The 16271-nt window shown below is 41.6% G+C and overlaps 1 protein-coding gene across 7 annotated transcripts in view; it reads right to left on the bottom strand.

The window, feature by feature from the left end:
* LOC118936439 (basement membrane-specific heparan sulfate proteoglycan core protein-like) overlaps positions 1-16271 on the bottom strand; it is a 100266-nt gene that overhangs the window by 12759 nt on the left and 71236 nt on the right. Inside the window, exons 5-8 of one of the 7 annotated variants that reach the window (XM_036987400.1) lie at positions 15998-16255; positions 15630-15914; positions 10434-10706; positions 5719-5994 (exon numbers count right to left, since the gene is read on the bottom strand). The exons of 1 other annotated variant lie outside the window; for it this stretch is intronic. In XM_036987400.1, coding sequence (XP_036843295.1) covers positions 5719-5994; positions 10434-10706; positions 15630-15914; positions 15998-16255 — 1092 coding nt within the window. The remainder of the gene's footprint in view (positions 1-5718; positions 5995-10433; positions 10707-15629; positions 15915-15997; positions 16256-16271) is intronic. 5 more of the 7 variants (XM_036987402.1, XM_036987401.1, XM_036987406.1 and 2 more) reach the window with 5 other exon arrangements.

Here is a 16271-nt window from a genome sequence, read left to right as displayed (position 1 = left end):
TTCTAAGAGAAAGGTAGAGATGGATAAATCAGTTGAAGATGAACAGGTTGTAGAGATGGAGTTTTCTTCTGGGGAGGATAGCGAGAGTGAGTCATCTGACGCATCACAACAATATAGTGAGATAGATGGGATGGAAGGGAGGTATGGGATCGAGAAGATACGTCAATTTCTGAAGTTGACAAAAGGGAAGAAATATATGCAGGATTACAATGTAACTGATTTTTTCCCTGAACGTGAATTGTTTATTGAATCAGCAAAGTTTCTGATGTCAAAAATTACAGGGGGAGGTTTGAAAAGCCCTGAAATTGCTAGACTCAAGAAAGTGGTCACGAGAGTGATAAGTGATGTAAATTCCAAAGAAAATTAAAGAGTTCAGTTGCAGTTTTAACTCTGTAAAGAGATGTGGTGGCTGTATCTTCCTCTGTATTTTTTTTATTATCCATGAGCAGTTTTAAGATCTCTTCTTTAAACGTATATGGGGCAAGAGATGTTAAAAAAAGAGCCATGGTGTATGAGTTAATGAGGGGAAAGGGAAGTGACATAATTTTTCTACAAGAAACGCATAGTAATTTGGAAAATGAAGTTATGTGGCAACAGGAGTGGGGGGGGGGGGGGGTTCAGTGGTGTGTAGTCATAAAAACTCAAAAAGTGGGGGTGTGGTTATCTTGTTCTCAAAAGGGTTTTTGCCTTTGTCATATGAGGTTGAAGAGGTAGTTGAGGGGAGGTTATTAAAAGTTAGAGCAAGGTATGAAAACATCAATATGTGTCTGATAAATGTATATGCCCCAGTGGTGACAGTTGAGAGAGTATGTTTTTTAGAGACATTATCAAATACCATTGGGAAATGTAACAAAGAAGATTATTTGTTTAATGCTGGGGATTTTAACTGCACAGTTAGCGATTTAGATAGAAATCACCAAGAACCTCATATAGCCTCAAGGACGTTTTTAAAACGCCTTATTGTAACAAATGAACTGTGTGATATTTGGCGGAGTCAACATGGAGGAACAAGGCAGTATACCTGGGCGCATGTGAGAGAGAACATCATCTCTATGGCCAGGTTAGATAGGTTTTATGTTTTTGAGCATCAATCTCAGGTCTGTAAATCAAGTGTGATAACCCCAGTGGGATTTTCTGATCATTGTTTAATAACAGAGGTGGTGTTCATTAACGATGTAAAACCTAAAAGCGCATACTGGCATTTTAATATAACTTTATTGAGTGATGCTCACTTCAGGAACTGTTTCAGGTTTTTTTGGGAGAGGTGGAGGTCTCAAAAGGCCAGTTTTGTATCCCTTCAACAATGGTGGGATATAGGGAAAATCTAGATTCAACAATTTTGTAATCAATACACGAGGAATGTCACCAAGGATATCACCAGATCAATGAAAGCCCTAGAGATTGAAATAGTGGAAGACCACAGGAGATCGAGGTGATACTCAGGCCCTCAAGAGGAGAAAAGCTGCATTGGCAGACCTGCTGGGTATCAGAGCACAGGGTATCAGAGCACAGGGGGCACTGGTGAGAAGTAAGTTTCAGGGAATATCTGAAATGGATGCCTCATCCAAATTTTTCTTTGGTTTAGAGAAAAAGAATGGACAAAGAAAAATTATTCATTGTCTCAAATCAGCTGTTGGACAAGAGCTCACTAGCCCTAGTGAAATTAGAAAGAGGGCAGTAGAGTTCTATGCTGAGCTCTACAAGTGTGAGTACAAAGAGGACAAAACAGTGACACAGCAGTTCTTTGATGGGCTCCCAAAGGTGACTGCAGAAGCTCAGGTTGAGCTTGAGCAACCATTGTCTTTGCAGGATTTATACACTGCATTAAAAGGCATGGAAAATGGAAGGGCACCAGGCATTGATGGGCTTCCCGTTGACTTTTTTAAGTCTTTTGGGGCTATGTTGGGAGAGGATTGGTTAGAAGTAGCCAATGATAGTTTAACCGGAGGGTCATTACCAATAAGCTGCAGAAGGGCTGTCCTCACCCTACTGCCCAAAAAGGGTGACCCGAGGGAGGTGAAGAACTGGAGGCCGGTGGCTTTATTGTGCACTGATTATAAGATATTGTCAAAGGCTTTGTCCAACAGGCTGAGGGAGGTGATGGGGCAAATCATACATACGGATCAGTCCTACTGTGTTCCTGGCAGGCAGATAGGGGATAACATTTCTCTGATTCGTGATTTTTTGGACGTCTCTAGGGCTATTGGGTTGGATGCTGGTCTAATTTCAATTGATCAGGAAAAGGCATTTGACCGAGTTGAACATCAATATTTATGGCACACGTTTGAGGCGTTTGGGTTCAGCTCTGGTTTTATTGCCATGATAAAGGTGATATATGGTGACATTGAAAGTGTATTGAAAGTTAACGGTGGTTTGAGTGCTCCTTTTAAAGTGTGTAGAGGTATTAGGCAGGGATGTTCTATGACAGGGATGTTATATGCCATTGCTATAGAACCACTACTAAATAGCATTAGAAGTCGCATTGCAGGGGTGTGCCTTTCAGAGGATATTCCTCCTATTCGTCTTTCAGCCTATGCTGATGATGTAGTTGTGCTAGTGAAAAATCAAGCGGAGGTGGATAGCTTGAGTCTAATGGTTGATCGTTTTAGGGGAATATCCTCTGCAAAGGTAAATTGGGAAAAGAGTTGTGCTTTACAGATTGGAGAATGGTCTGGAGGGATCATGCCTTTGCCAGGGGGGCTAGAATGGTGTAAGGGAGGTTTTAAGTATCTTGGAGTGTACCTAGGAAATGAGGGGACTATGGAAAAAAATTGGAGTGGGGTGGTTGAAATGGTGGAAGGGAGGATGAGGAGATGGCGTTGGTTATTATCTCGTATGTCATATAGGGGGCACACTATTATAGTTAACAATGTGATTGCCTCTGCACTGTGGCATCGGTTGTCAGTTCTAGAACCACCATCTGGCCTTCTGGCTAAGATACAGGCAATTATTGTGGATTTATTTTGGGATAAATATCACTGGGTTCCACAAAGTGTTTTGTATTTGTCAAAAGAGGAGGGGGGACAAGGTCTTGTACATCTTGCTAGTAGGGCTGCTGCTTTCCGGTTTCAGTTTATTCAAAGGTTGCTTTATGGACCGGAAAATGTGGTGTGGAGAGGGGTGGCAGGTCTTATATTACAGAGGGTTGGAGGATTAGGTTTAAAGAAGGCTTTATTTCTGGTTGATAGTAGTCAGATTTTTAGGGAGGGAGTACCTCCGTTTTACAGAGGCCTTCTCAGAGTGTGGAGCATAATGAAGGTGTCCAGACGAACTTCAGCGGAGTCAGTGGATTGGCTGTTGGAGGAACCTCTGGTGTATGGGGCAAGACTGGATTGTACAACTGCAGCTGTTCCACATTTCTCCAAGATTCTGGTGAAGGGGAAAATCATCACCTTAAGACAGTTAATGGCCATGGCTGGGCCCGCCTTAATGGATGGAAGACGGGTGGCAGAACATTTGGGGATGAGGTCGGAAAGGATTGTCGGACAAATGCTGGGGAGCTGTAGGAAGGCTCTGTCAGCGGAAGAATGGGGTATGCTTAGTAGCCACAAGAAGAAGGTGCAAGATGAAGACGTCTCATTTCCAAAACTAGGGATTACACCAAATATCCCAGAGTCAGAAAGAAAGGCGTTATTGCTGGATTTGAGAGGGTTGGAGGAGGTGGGTTTGGATGAGGTGAATGGGAAGGAATTGTATAGGGGGTGTGTCAAGGTGTTGAATAAAGATACATTGAAAAATAGAAAAGACACTCCATGGAGGGTAAAATTGGGCATTGATGACAAGGTAAAGCCAGCATGGAGAGCACTGTACAAGCCACCGTTACAAAAGGGTACTGGTGATATGCAATGGAGGGTTTTACATGGCATCATTGCAGTTAATGCTTTTGTATCTGTTATTAACTCAGATGTTAGAGATGGATGTCCTTTTTGTAATATAAGAGAAACCATTTTTCACTGTTTTATGGAGTGTGAGAGGATAAAACCTCTATTGGAAATGCTGGAATCTTTGTTTAAAGCTGTAGGGGAGTTTTTCAATAACACTGTGTTTATTTTGGGGTTTCAATATAGTAAACAACAGAAAAGAAAATGTCAAATGTTAAATTTTATTTTGGGACAAGCTAAGATGTCAATTTTTCTGAGTAGGAAACATAAGATAGAAACGGGATATGGGCAGGATGTAAGATGTGTTTTTAAAGGATTAGTGAAAGCAAGAATAAAAGTAGATTTTGAGTTCTTTTCAGCTGTAAAAGATCTCCTATTATTTGAGGAGAAGTGGGCCTACAAAGGAGCGCTTTGTTTTGTAGAGGAGGGGAAATTATTTTTTGCTGATGAAATAAGTTGAATGTATATGTTATGTATTTATTTTTGTTTAGGAATTACATTTGTTGTTTCATTTCTGAAAAGGCAGTGTGTCATTATTTATGTTAACACTTGAGTAAAAAATAAAGGTTTTATAAAAACTCAAACTCTCTTTCTTTGTCTCTCTCGGAGGACCTGAGCCCTAGGACCATGCCTCAGGACTACCTGGCATGATGACTCCTTGCTGTCCCCAGTCCACCTGGCCGTGCTGCTGCTCCAGCTTCAACTGTTCTGCCTGCGGCTATGGAATCCTGACCTGTTCACCGGACGTGCTACCTGTCCCAGACCTCTTATTTGACCATGCTGGTAATTTATGAACATTTGAACATCTTGGCCATGTTCTGTTATAATCTCCACCCGGCACAGCCAGAAGAGGACTGGCCACCCCTCATAGCCTGGTTCCTCTCTAGGTTTCATCATATATTTTGGCCTTTCTAGGGAGTTTTTCCTAGCGAACGTGCTTCAACACCTGCATTGCTTGCTGTTTAGGGTTTTAGGCTGGGTTTCTGTACAGCACTTTGAGATATCAGCTGATGTACGAAGGGCTATATCAATACATTTGATTTGATTTGATATCCTCAATGGTGCTGCCCGTGTTGTAACAAACATCATAAATGCACAGCTACAAAGATGAAACCTCTATACAAATGCTTTCCTTTATGTTAAAATATGAAGTTTAGGAGTCAGTGTACAGGACAGACTCCTCTCAATAGAAATACAGTATGTGTATCAACAAATACTTTGTCCTAAAATAATTTAACAATGTGTTTGTTATTGCTTTGGAGTTTGGACACTTCACAGAACAACACTGTCCCATCACTGTCCCAATACTTTAACTAAGAATTCTGACACAATAGAAAAAGTGTCCATCTTTATGACAAAAACACAAAGTAACTCACCTTTTACAGTGAGAATAATAGCATTACTTGGTTGTGAAGATGTGGGTCTAGACACTCTGTTGCCTTCACACCAGTACTGACCCCAGATCTACTGATGTGAGAGACTACAATGTTACTGTAACCAGACTGGGACACTACATTATCATTCCTGCCTTTGTACCACTGATAGATCCAGCTACTGTCAGACCCTACTGAACATGTCAGAGTAACTGTCTCTCCAGGGAACACAGGGTTTAGCTTCAGAGTCAGAGTAGTTTTGGGAAGAGCTGTGAAAATAATGCACAAAACATCTGGATACCTGCCTGGTAATTCAGCTGATGCTGTTACATTGTGATAAAAGTATATTTTACATATGTTGACTCCATTCAGTTAGAATTTACAGTGTATATATCTGTATTTAGATGAACCCTCATTGGCTCTAAATTTAGAAAGCCCAGATTGAAGACAAACAGTGACCTCACCAGTGATGATGATGGGGAGAGCTGAGCTGCGATATGACATCTGGGGCCGATCTCTCCTCCTCCCAACACACCTGTACTGACCAACCTGACCAGTCAGGGTGATGGGGATGGTGATATCTATGGCTTTACTGGTCTGACTGGGAAGGTGATGGTTGTGTCTGAACCAGCGGTACGTCCAGCCTGTGTAGTCTGACATGTCACACTGCAGAGTGACTGTCTCTCCAGGGTAGAGGAGACCCTGTGGAGTGACTATCTTCACTGAGGCCGTGGGCAGAGCTGTGGAAACAGTTATATGAAGACAAATGCAGTCAGAGCACCAATCTTTCCAAAGTATGATCTGACTTCAGTAAGTAGTACAGTAACTATTATTTTAGACATATAAACTATATATGCAAAAGTATGTGGACACGCTTTCAAATTAGTGGATTCGGCTTTTTCAGCCACACCCGTTGCGGACATGTATAAAATCAAGCACACAGCCATGCACTCTCTATAGACAAACATTGGCAGTAGAATGGCCTTACTGAAGAGCTAAGTGACTTTCAATGTGACGCCGTCATAGGATGCCACCTGTCTAACAAGTCAGTTTGTCAAATTTCTACCATGCTAGAGCTAACTGTAGTCAACTGTATGTGTTGTTATTGTGACGTGGAAATGTCTAGGAGCCACAGTGGCTCAGCTTTAATATGGTAGGCCACACAAGCGCACAGAAAGGGACCGTCGAGTGCTGAGGTGCAGAGCGTGTAAAAAAATTCTGTCCTCGGTTGAAACACTAACTACTGCGTTCCAAACTGCCTCTAGAAGCAAACTCAGCACAATAAATGTTTGTCGGGAGCTTCATGATATGGGTTTCCATGGCCGAGAAGCCACACACAAGCATAATATAACCAATACAATAGAGCAGGGTACAGTTCAGTAGAACACAGCACAGTAGATTAGTTTATAGTACAATAGGGTAGGGTACAGTTCAGTAGAGCACAGTACAGCAGAATACGGTTCAGTTCAGTAAATTACAGTACAATAGGGTGGGTAACGTTTCAGTAGAGCACAGTACAACAGAGTAGGGTACAGTACAGTAGAGCACAGTACAATGGAGTAGGGTACAGTTCAGTAGAGCACAGTACAATGTAGTAGGGTACAGTTCAATAAACTACAGTTCAGTAGAGTACAGTACAATAGAGTAGTGTACAGTACAGTTGAGCAGAGTACAATAGAGATCGGTATAGTTTAGTAGAGCACAGAACAGTAGAGTAAGGTATAGTTCAGGAGACTACAGTGCAATACATTCAACTAGAGTACAGTAGAGTACAGATCAGTAGTGTAGGATACAGTTCAGTAGAGTACAGTAGAGCACAGTACAATAGGGTAGGGTACAGTTCAGTAGAGCACAGTGCAATAGAGTAAGGTCTAGTTCAGTAGAGCACAGTGCAACAGAGTAGGGTACACTTCAGTAGAGTACAGTGCACAGAGTAAGGTACAGTTCAGTAGAGCACAGTACAATAGAGTAGGGTACAGTTCAGTACAGCACAGTATAATAGAGTAGTGAACAGTAGAGCACAGTACAATAGAGTAGGGTACAGTTCAGTAGAGCACAGTGCAACAGAGTAGGGTATAGTTCAGTAGAGCACAGTGCAACAGAGTAGGGTATACAGTAGAGCACAGTACAATAGAGTAGGGTACAGTTCAGTAGAGCACAGTACAATAGAGTAGGGTACAGTTCAGTAGAGCACAGTACAATAAAGTAGGGTACACTTCAGTAGAGTACAGTGCAACAGAGTAGGGTACAGTTCAGTAGAGCACAGTACAATAGAGTAGGGTACAGTACAGTAAGGTACAGTACAGTAGACTACAGTAGAATACGTTCAAGTAGAGTACAGTTGAGTAGGGTACAGTTTAGTAGAACACAGTACAGTACAGTAGAGAACAGTACAATACCTTCAAGTAGAGTACAGTAGAGTAGGGTAGAGTTCAGTAGAGCACAGCACAACAGAGTAGGGTACAGTTCAGTAGAACACAGTACAATACATTCAAGTAGAGTAGAGTACAGTTCAGTAGAGCACAGTACAAAAGAGTAGGGTATAGTTCATTAGAGCACAGCAGATTAAGGTACAGTACAGTAGAGCACAGTACAATAGAGTAGGGTACAGTTCAGTAGAACACAGTACAACAGAGTAGGGCAGAGTTCAGCAGAAAACAGTACAATAAGGTCAACTAGAGTACAATAGAGTAGGGTACAGTTCAGCAGAAAACAGTTCAGTAGAGTACAGTACAGTAGAGTAGGGTACAGTTCAGTAGAGCACAGTACAATAGAGTAGGGTACAGTTCAGTAGAGCACAGTACAGTAGAGTAGGGTACAGTTCAGTAGAGCACAGTACAATAGAGTAGGGTACAGTACAGTTGAGTACAGTAGAATAGGGTACAGTAAGGGAGAGCACAGTACAATAGAGTAGGGTACAGTACAGTACAGTAGAGTACAGTAGAGTAGGGTACAGTTCAGTAGAGCACAGTACAATAGTAGAATAGGGTACAGTAAGGGAGAGCACAGTACAATAGAGTAGGGTACAGTACAGTAAGGTAGAGTACAGTAGAGTACAGTAGGGTACAGTACAGTAGAGTACATTAGAGTAGGGTACAGTACAGTAGAATACAGTAGACTAGGGTACAGTACAGTAGAGCACAGAAGAGTACAGTACAAAATAGTATAGTTCAGTAGAGCACAGTATGTTAGAGTAGGGAACAGTTTAGTAGAGTACAGTAGAGTTCAGTATAATAGAGTAGGTTACAGTGCAGTAGAGCACAGTACAATAGAGTAGGGTATAGTTCAATAAACTACAGTACAGTAGAGTAGGGTACAATTCAGCAGAGTACAGTACAATAGAGTAGGGTATAGTTCAGTGGAGCACAGTGCAACAGAGTAGGGTATACAGTAGAGCACAGTACAATAGAGTAGGGTACAGTTCAGTAGGGAAAAGTGCAACAGAGTAGGGTATACAGTAGAGCACAGTACAATAGAGTAGGGTACAGTTCAGTAGAGCACAGTGCAACAGAGTAGGGTATACAGTAGAGCACAGTACAATAGAGTAGGGTACAGTACAGTAGAGCACAGTGCAATAGAGTAGGGTATAATTCAGTAGAGCACAGTACAATAGAGTAGGGTACACTTCAGAAGAGTACAGTGCAACAAAGTAGTGTACAGATCAGTAGAGCACAGTACAATAGAGTAGGGTACAGTAGAGTAGGGTACAGTTCAGTAGAGCACAGTACAATAGAGTAGGGTACAGTACAGTAGAGTACAGTAGAGTAGGGTACAGTACATTCAAGTACATTAGAGTAGGGTATAGTACAGTAGAGTACAGTACAGTAAGGTACAGTACAGTAGAGTACAGTAGAGTAATGTACAGTACAGTAGAGTACATTCGAGTAGGGTATAGTACAGTAGAGTACAGTAGAGTAGGGTACAGTACTGTAGAGTACAATAGAGTAGGGTACAGTACAGTAGAGTACAGTAGAGCAGGGTACAGTACAGTTGAGTACAGTAGAGTAGGGTACAGTACAGTTGAGTACAGTAGAGTAGGGTACAGTACAGTTGAGTACAGTAGAGTACAGTAGAGTAGGGTACAGTACAGTAGAGTACATAAGAGTAGGGTACAGTACAGTAGAGTACAGTAGAGTAGGGTACAGTACAGTAGAGTAGAGTACAGTAGAGTAGGGTACAGTACAGTAGAGTACAGTAGAGTAGAGTACAGTACAGTTGAGTACAGTAGAGTACATTAGAGTAGGGTACAGTACAGTTGAGTACAGTAGAGTACAGTAGAGTAGGGTACATTACATTAGAGGACAGTAGAGTAGGGTACAGTACAGTAGTATATAGTAGTAGTGTTTTGGTCAAATAGATGGCAATGTTTGGGGTCTTGGAGGGTAGGAACCTCCCAGTTCGCTATACAGTAGAGCAGGGGAGTAGGGTACAGTTCAGTAGGGAAAAGTGCAACAGAGTAGGGTATACAGTAGAGCACAGTACAATAGAGTAGGGTACAGTTCAGTAGAGCACAGTGCAACAGAGTAGGGTATACAGTAGAGCACAGTACAATAGAGTAGAGTACAGTAGAGTATTGTACAGTACAGTAGAGTACAGTAGAGTAGGATACAGTACATTAGAGGACAGTAGAGTAGGGTACAGTACAGTAGAGTACAGTAGAGTAGTATATAGTAGTAGTAGCAGTGTTTTGGTCAAATACATGTCAATGTTTGGGGTCTTTGAGGGTTGGAACCTCCCTGTTGTCTATACATCTCAATACTCTACTCTTTTTCCTGAAGTGTCCACTACCCACATGGTGGTCCTCTGTAACATAGTTGGTAGATTATGGCACATGCAACATTAACATGTAGATGTTCTGCTTGTGTTGTAACAGACACCATAATGGCACAGATACAAAGATGAAACCTCTATATAAATGTTTTCCTTTATGTTCAAACATGAAGTGTATGAGTCAGTGTACAGGACAGACTCCTCTCAATATAACACAGTGTGTGTATTAACAATGACTCTGTACTGTATTAAATTAACATGTTTGTTATTGCTTAACAGAACAACAGAACATGTTTCACTGTCCCAATCATTTTAGAGCTCATTGTAACTAAGAATTCTGGCACACAGACCATGATTGACTCAATATAAATAGTCAACAACATCAATAAAGCACAACAAAGTAACTCACCTTTTACAGTGAGAGTGACAGGATCACTTGGTTGTGAAGATGTGGGTCTAGACACTCTGTTCCCTTCACACCAGTACTGACCAGCCTGACCAGTCTGGGTGATGGGGATGGTGATATCTATGACTTTACTGGTCTCATCAGGAAAGTGTTGGTTGTTTTTGTACCAGTAGTACCTCCAGTCTGTGTAGCCTGGTATGACACACTGCAGACTGACTGTCTCTCCAGAGTAGAGGAGACCCTGAGGAGAGACACTCACTGAGGCCACAGGCAGAGCTGTAGAAAGACGCATGTAGTTAGTTGATTCATACATAGAATCTGCTCTATCATGATTAAATGTAGTTAGTTGATTCATACATAGAATCTGCTCTATCATGATTAAATGTAGTTAGTTGATTCATACATAGAATCTGATCTATAATGATTAAATGTAGTTAGAGCACCAATCTTACAGGCAGGTACAGTACAGAAGAGTACAGTAGAGTAGGGTACAGTACAGTAGAGTACAATAGAGTAGGGTACAGTACAGTTGACTACAGTAGAGTAGGGTACAGTACAGTAGATTACAGTAGAGTAGGGTAGAGTACAGTAGAGTAGGGTACAGTAGAGTAGGGTACAGTACAGTAGATTACAGTAGAGTAGGGTACAGTACAGTTGAGTACAGTAGAGTAGAGTACAGTACAGTAGTATATAGTAGTCATGTTTTGATCAAATAGATGGCAATGTTTGGGGTCTTGGAGGGTAGGAACCTCCCAGTTCGCTATACATCTCAATACTCTACACTTTTTCCTGAATTGTGCACTTGTGCACTACCCACATGGTGGTCCTCTGGGACAGTTCAGTAGAGTACAGTACAATAGAGTAGGGTACAGTACAGTAGAGTTCAGTCGAGTACATTAGAGTACAGTAGAGCAGGGGACAGTGAAGTAGAGTACAGCAGAGTAGGGTACAGTACAGTAGAGTACTGTCGAGTACAGTAGAGCAGGGGACAGTATAGTAGAGTACAGTAGAGTAGGGTACGTACTGTACTTTAGGGTACAGTAGGGTAGAGTACGTGAGAGCACAGTACAATAGAGTAGGGTACAGTACAGTAGAGTAGGGTACAGTACAGTAGAGTACAGTAGAGTAGGGTACAGTACAGTAGAGTAGGGTACAGTACAGTAGAGTAGGGTACAGTACAGTAGAGTACAGTAGAGTAGGGTACAGTACGGGAGAGCACAGTACAATAGAGTAGGGTACAGTACAGTAAGGTACAGTGCAGTAGATTGCAGTAGAATAGGGTACAGTACAGTAGATTACAGTAGAGTAGGGTACAGTACAGTAGAGAACAGTAGAGTATTGTACAGTACAGTAGAGTATATTAGTGTTTTGGTCAAATACATGTCAATGTTTGGGGTCATTGAGGGTTGGAACCTCCCTGTTGTCCATACATCTCAATACTCTACTCTTTTTCCTGAAGTGTCCACTACCCACATGGTCGTCCTCTGTAACATAGTTGGTAGATTATGGCACATGCAACATTAACATGTAGATGTTCTGCTTGTGTTGTAACAGACACCATAATGGCACAGATACAAAGATGAAACCTCTATATAAATGTTTTCCTTTATGTTCAAACATGAAGTGTATGAGTCAGTGTACAGGACAGATTCCTCTCAATAGAATACAGTGTGTGTATTAACAATGACTCTGTACTGTATTAAATTAACATGTTTGTTATTGCTTAACAGAACAACAGAACATGTTTCACTGTCCCAATCATTTTAGAGCTCATTGTAACTAAGAATTCTGGCACACAGACCATGATTGACTCAATATAAATAGTCAACAACATCAACAAAGCACAACAAAGTAACTCACCTTTTACAGTGAGAGTGACAGGATCACTTGGTTGTGAAGATGTGGGTCTAGACACTCTGTTCCCTTCACACCAGTACTGACCAGCCTGACCAGTCAGAGTGATGGGGATGGTGATATCTATGACTTTGCTGGTCTCATCAGGAAGGTGTTGGTTGTTTTTGTACCAGTTGTACCTCCAGTCTGTGTAGCCTGGTATGACACACTGCAGACTGACTGTCTCTCCAGAGTAGAGGAGACCCTGAGGAGAGACACTCACTGAGGCCTCAGGCAGAGCTGTAGAAAGACGTATGTAGTCAGTTGATTCATACATAGAATCTGCTCTATAATGATTAAATGTAGTTTGTTGATTCATACATAGAATCTGCTCTATAATGATTAAATGTAGTTAGTTGATGCATACATAGAATCTGCTCTATCATTATTAAATGTAGTCAGTTGATTCATACATAGAATCTGATCTATAATGATTAAATGTAGTTATTGCACCAATCTTACAGGCAGGTACAGTACAGAAGAGTACAGTAGAGTAGGGTACAGTACAGTAGAGTACAATAGAGTAGGGTACATTACATTAGAGGACAGTAGAGTAGGGTACAGTACAGTATAATAGGGTACAGTAGAGTACAGTAGAGTAGGGTACAGTACAGTAGAGTACAATAGAGTAGGGTACATTACATTAGAGGACAGTAGAGTAGGGTACAGTACAGTAGAGTAGGGTACAGTACAGTACAATAGAGTAGGGTACAGTACAGTAGAGTAGGGTACAGTACAGTAGAGTAGGGTGCAGTATAGTAGAGTACAGTAGAGTAGGGTACAGTACAGTAGAGTACAATCGAGTAGGGTACATTACATTAGAGGACAGTAGAGTAGGGAATATTACATTAGAGTACAGTAGAGTAGGGTACAGTACAGTAGAGTAGGGTACAGTACAGTAGAGTACAGTAGAGTAGGGTACAGTACAGTAGAGTAGGGTACAGTACAGTAGAGTACAGTAGAGTAGGGTACAGTAGAGTAGAGTAGGGTAGAGTACAGTAGAGTACAGTAGAGCAGGGTACAGTAGAGTAGGGTACAGTACAGTAGAGTAGGGTACAGTACAGTAGAGTAGGGTACAGTACAATAGAGTAGGGTACATTACATTAGAGGACAGTAGAGTAGGGTACAGTATAGTAGAGTAGGGTACAGTACAGTACAGTAGAGTAGGGTACAGTACAGTAGAGTACAGTAGAGTAGGGTACATTTCATTAGAGTACAGTAGAGTAGGGTACAGTACAGTAGAGTACAGTAGAGTAGGGTACATTACATTAGAGTACAGTAGAGTAGGGTACAGTACAGTAGAGTAGGGTACATTACATTAGAGTACAGTAGAGTAGGGTACAGTAGAGTAGGGTACATTACATTAGAGTACAGTAGAGTAGAGTACAGTACAGTAGTATATAGTAGTCATGTTTTGATCAAATAGATGGCAATGTTTGGGGTCTTGGAGGGTAGGAACCTCCCAGTTCGCTATACATCTCAATACTCTACACTTTTTCCTGAATTGTGATCTTGTCCACTACCCACATGGTAGTCCTCTGGGACAGTTCAGTAGAGTACAGTACAATAGAGTAGGGTACAGTACAGTAGAGTACAGTAGAGTACAGTAGAGTACAGTAGAGTAGGGTACAATAGAGTAGGGTACAGTTCAGTAGGGTACAGTTCAGTATAGTTCAGTAGAGTAGGGTAGAGTTCAGTAGAGTAGGGTACAGTACAATAGAGTAGGGTACAGTTCAGTAGAGCAGGGTACAATACAGTAGAGTAGTATATAGTAGTAGTAGCAGTGTTTTGGTCAAATACATGTCAATGTTTGGGGTCTTGGAGGGTTGGAACCTCCCTGTTGTCTATACATCTCAAAACTCTACTCTTTTTCCTGAAGTGTCCACTACCCACATGGTGGTCCTCTGTAACATAGTTGGTAGATTATGGCACATGCAACATTAACATGTAGATGTTCTGCTTGTGTTGTAACAGACACCATAATGGCACAGATACAAAGATGAAACCTCTATATAAATGTTTTCCTTTATGTTCAAACATGAAGTTTATGAGTCAGTGTACAGGACAGATTCCTCTCAATAGAATACAGTGTGTGTATTAACAATGACTCTGTACTGTATTAAATTAACATGTTTGTTATTGCTTAACAGAACAACAGAACATGTTTCACTGTCCCAATCATTTTAGAGCTCATTGTAACACAGACCTCTGGCACACAGACCATGATTGACTCAATATAAATAGTCAACAACATCAATAAAGCACAACAAAGTAACTCACCTTTTACAGTGAGAGTGACAGGATCACTTGGTTGTGAAGATGTGGGTCTAGACACTCTGTTCCCTTCACACCAGTACTGACCAGCCTGACCAGTCTGGGTGATGGGGATGGTGATATCTATGACTTTACTGGTCTCATCAGGAAAGTGTTGGTTGTTTTTGTACCAGTAGTACCTCCAGTCTGTGTAGCCTGGTATGACACACTGCAGACTGACTGTCTCTCCAGAGTAGAGGAGACCCTGAGGAGAGACACTCACTGAGGCCTCAGGCAGAGCTGTAGAAAAACACAAACATTAAGGCAAATGCAGTTCATGTTCCAATATTTTCAAAATATGATCACCATATTTCTTTTATTGTGAGAAGAAAAAAAAAAGATTATATTTTTGTTATATAACGAAGAATACTGACACACAGACCATGATTGACTCAATATACCCTGAGTGCACAAAACATTAAGGACACCTTCCTTATATGGAGTTGCACCCCCCACCCATTTTTCCCCCAGAACAGCCTCATATTGTTGGGGCATGGACTCTACAAGGATCCAAAAGCATTCCACAGGGATACTGGACCATGGTGTCTCCAATAATTCCCACAGTTGTGTCAAGTTGGCTGGATGTTTTTTGGGTGGTGGAACATTCTAGATATACATGGGAAAATGTTGAGTGTGAAAAACCCAGCAACGTTGCAGTTCTTGACACAAACCGGTGCACCTGGCACCTACTACCATACCCCGTTCAAAGGCACTTAAGTCTTTTGTCTTGCCCATTCACCTTCTGAATGTCACACATACACAAACCATGACTCAATTGTCTCAAGGCTTAAAAATCCTTATTTAATAACGGTCTCCTCCCCTTCATCTACACAGATTGAAGTGGATTTAACAAGTGACATCAATAAGGGATCATTGGTCTCAGCTGTTTAGTCTATGTCATGAAAAGAGCAGTGTTCTCAATGTTTTGTGCACTCAGTATAAATAGTGTCCATCTGTTTGACAAAGAAAAACACACACAACGTAGTTACTCACCATTCAGGGTGATAGTGACAGGATCACTGATGATTGATGATATGGATCTGGACTGGATCTCTCCCTGACACCAGTAGAGACCATGGACAGACTCAGCAGCTCTACTGATGGTGAGGGTGTCTCCTGTGATAGTGTGTCTGACAGACTGGGATACTACATTATCATTCCTGTCTTTGTACCACTTATAGCTCCAGATACTGTCAGACCCAACTGAACACATCAGAGTAACTGTCTCTCCAGGGAACACCGGGTTTGGCTTCACAGTCAGTGTAGCTTTGGGAAAGGCTGAGGAAACAGAGATTAGACACATACATTGGCTATTTCATATTACACTGATATAGTGATACAAGCAATTGTAGGGAACTTACCAGTGACACTTATGGTGACATATTCACTGGGTTGTGACCATCGGGGATGATCTCTCCGCTTCCCTTCACATCTGTACTGACCAGTCTGAGTGATGGGGAATGTGATGCTTTTACTGGTCTGACTGGGAAACTGTTGGTTTTCTCTGAACCAGAGAAACATCCAGTCTGTGTAGTCTGGTATGACACACTGCAGACTGACTGTCTCTCCAGAGTAGAGGAGACCCTGAGGAGAGACACTCACTGAGGCCTCAGGCAGAGCTGTAGAAAGACACAT

This window comes from Oncorhynchus mykiss, chromosome 9 (genome assembly GCF_013265735.2).
Source record: "Oncorhynchus mykiss isolate Arlee chromosome 9, USDA_OmykA_1.1, whole genome shotgun sequence".
In the NCBI taxonomy this organism is placed as follows: domain Eukaryota; kingdom Metazoa; phylum Chordata; class Actinopteri; order Salmoniformes; family Salmonidae; genus Oncorhynchus; species Oncorhynchus mykiss.
This window is presented reverse-complemented; position numbering and strand designations above follow the sequence as displayed.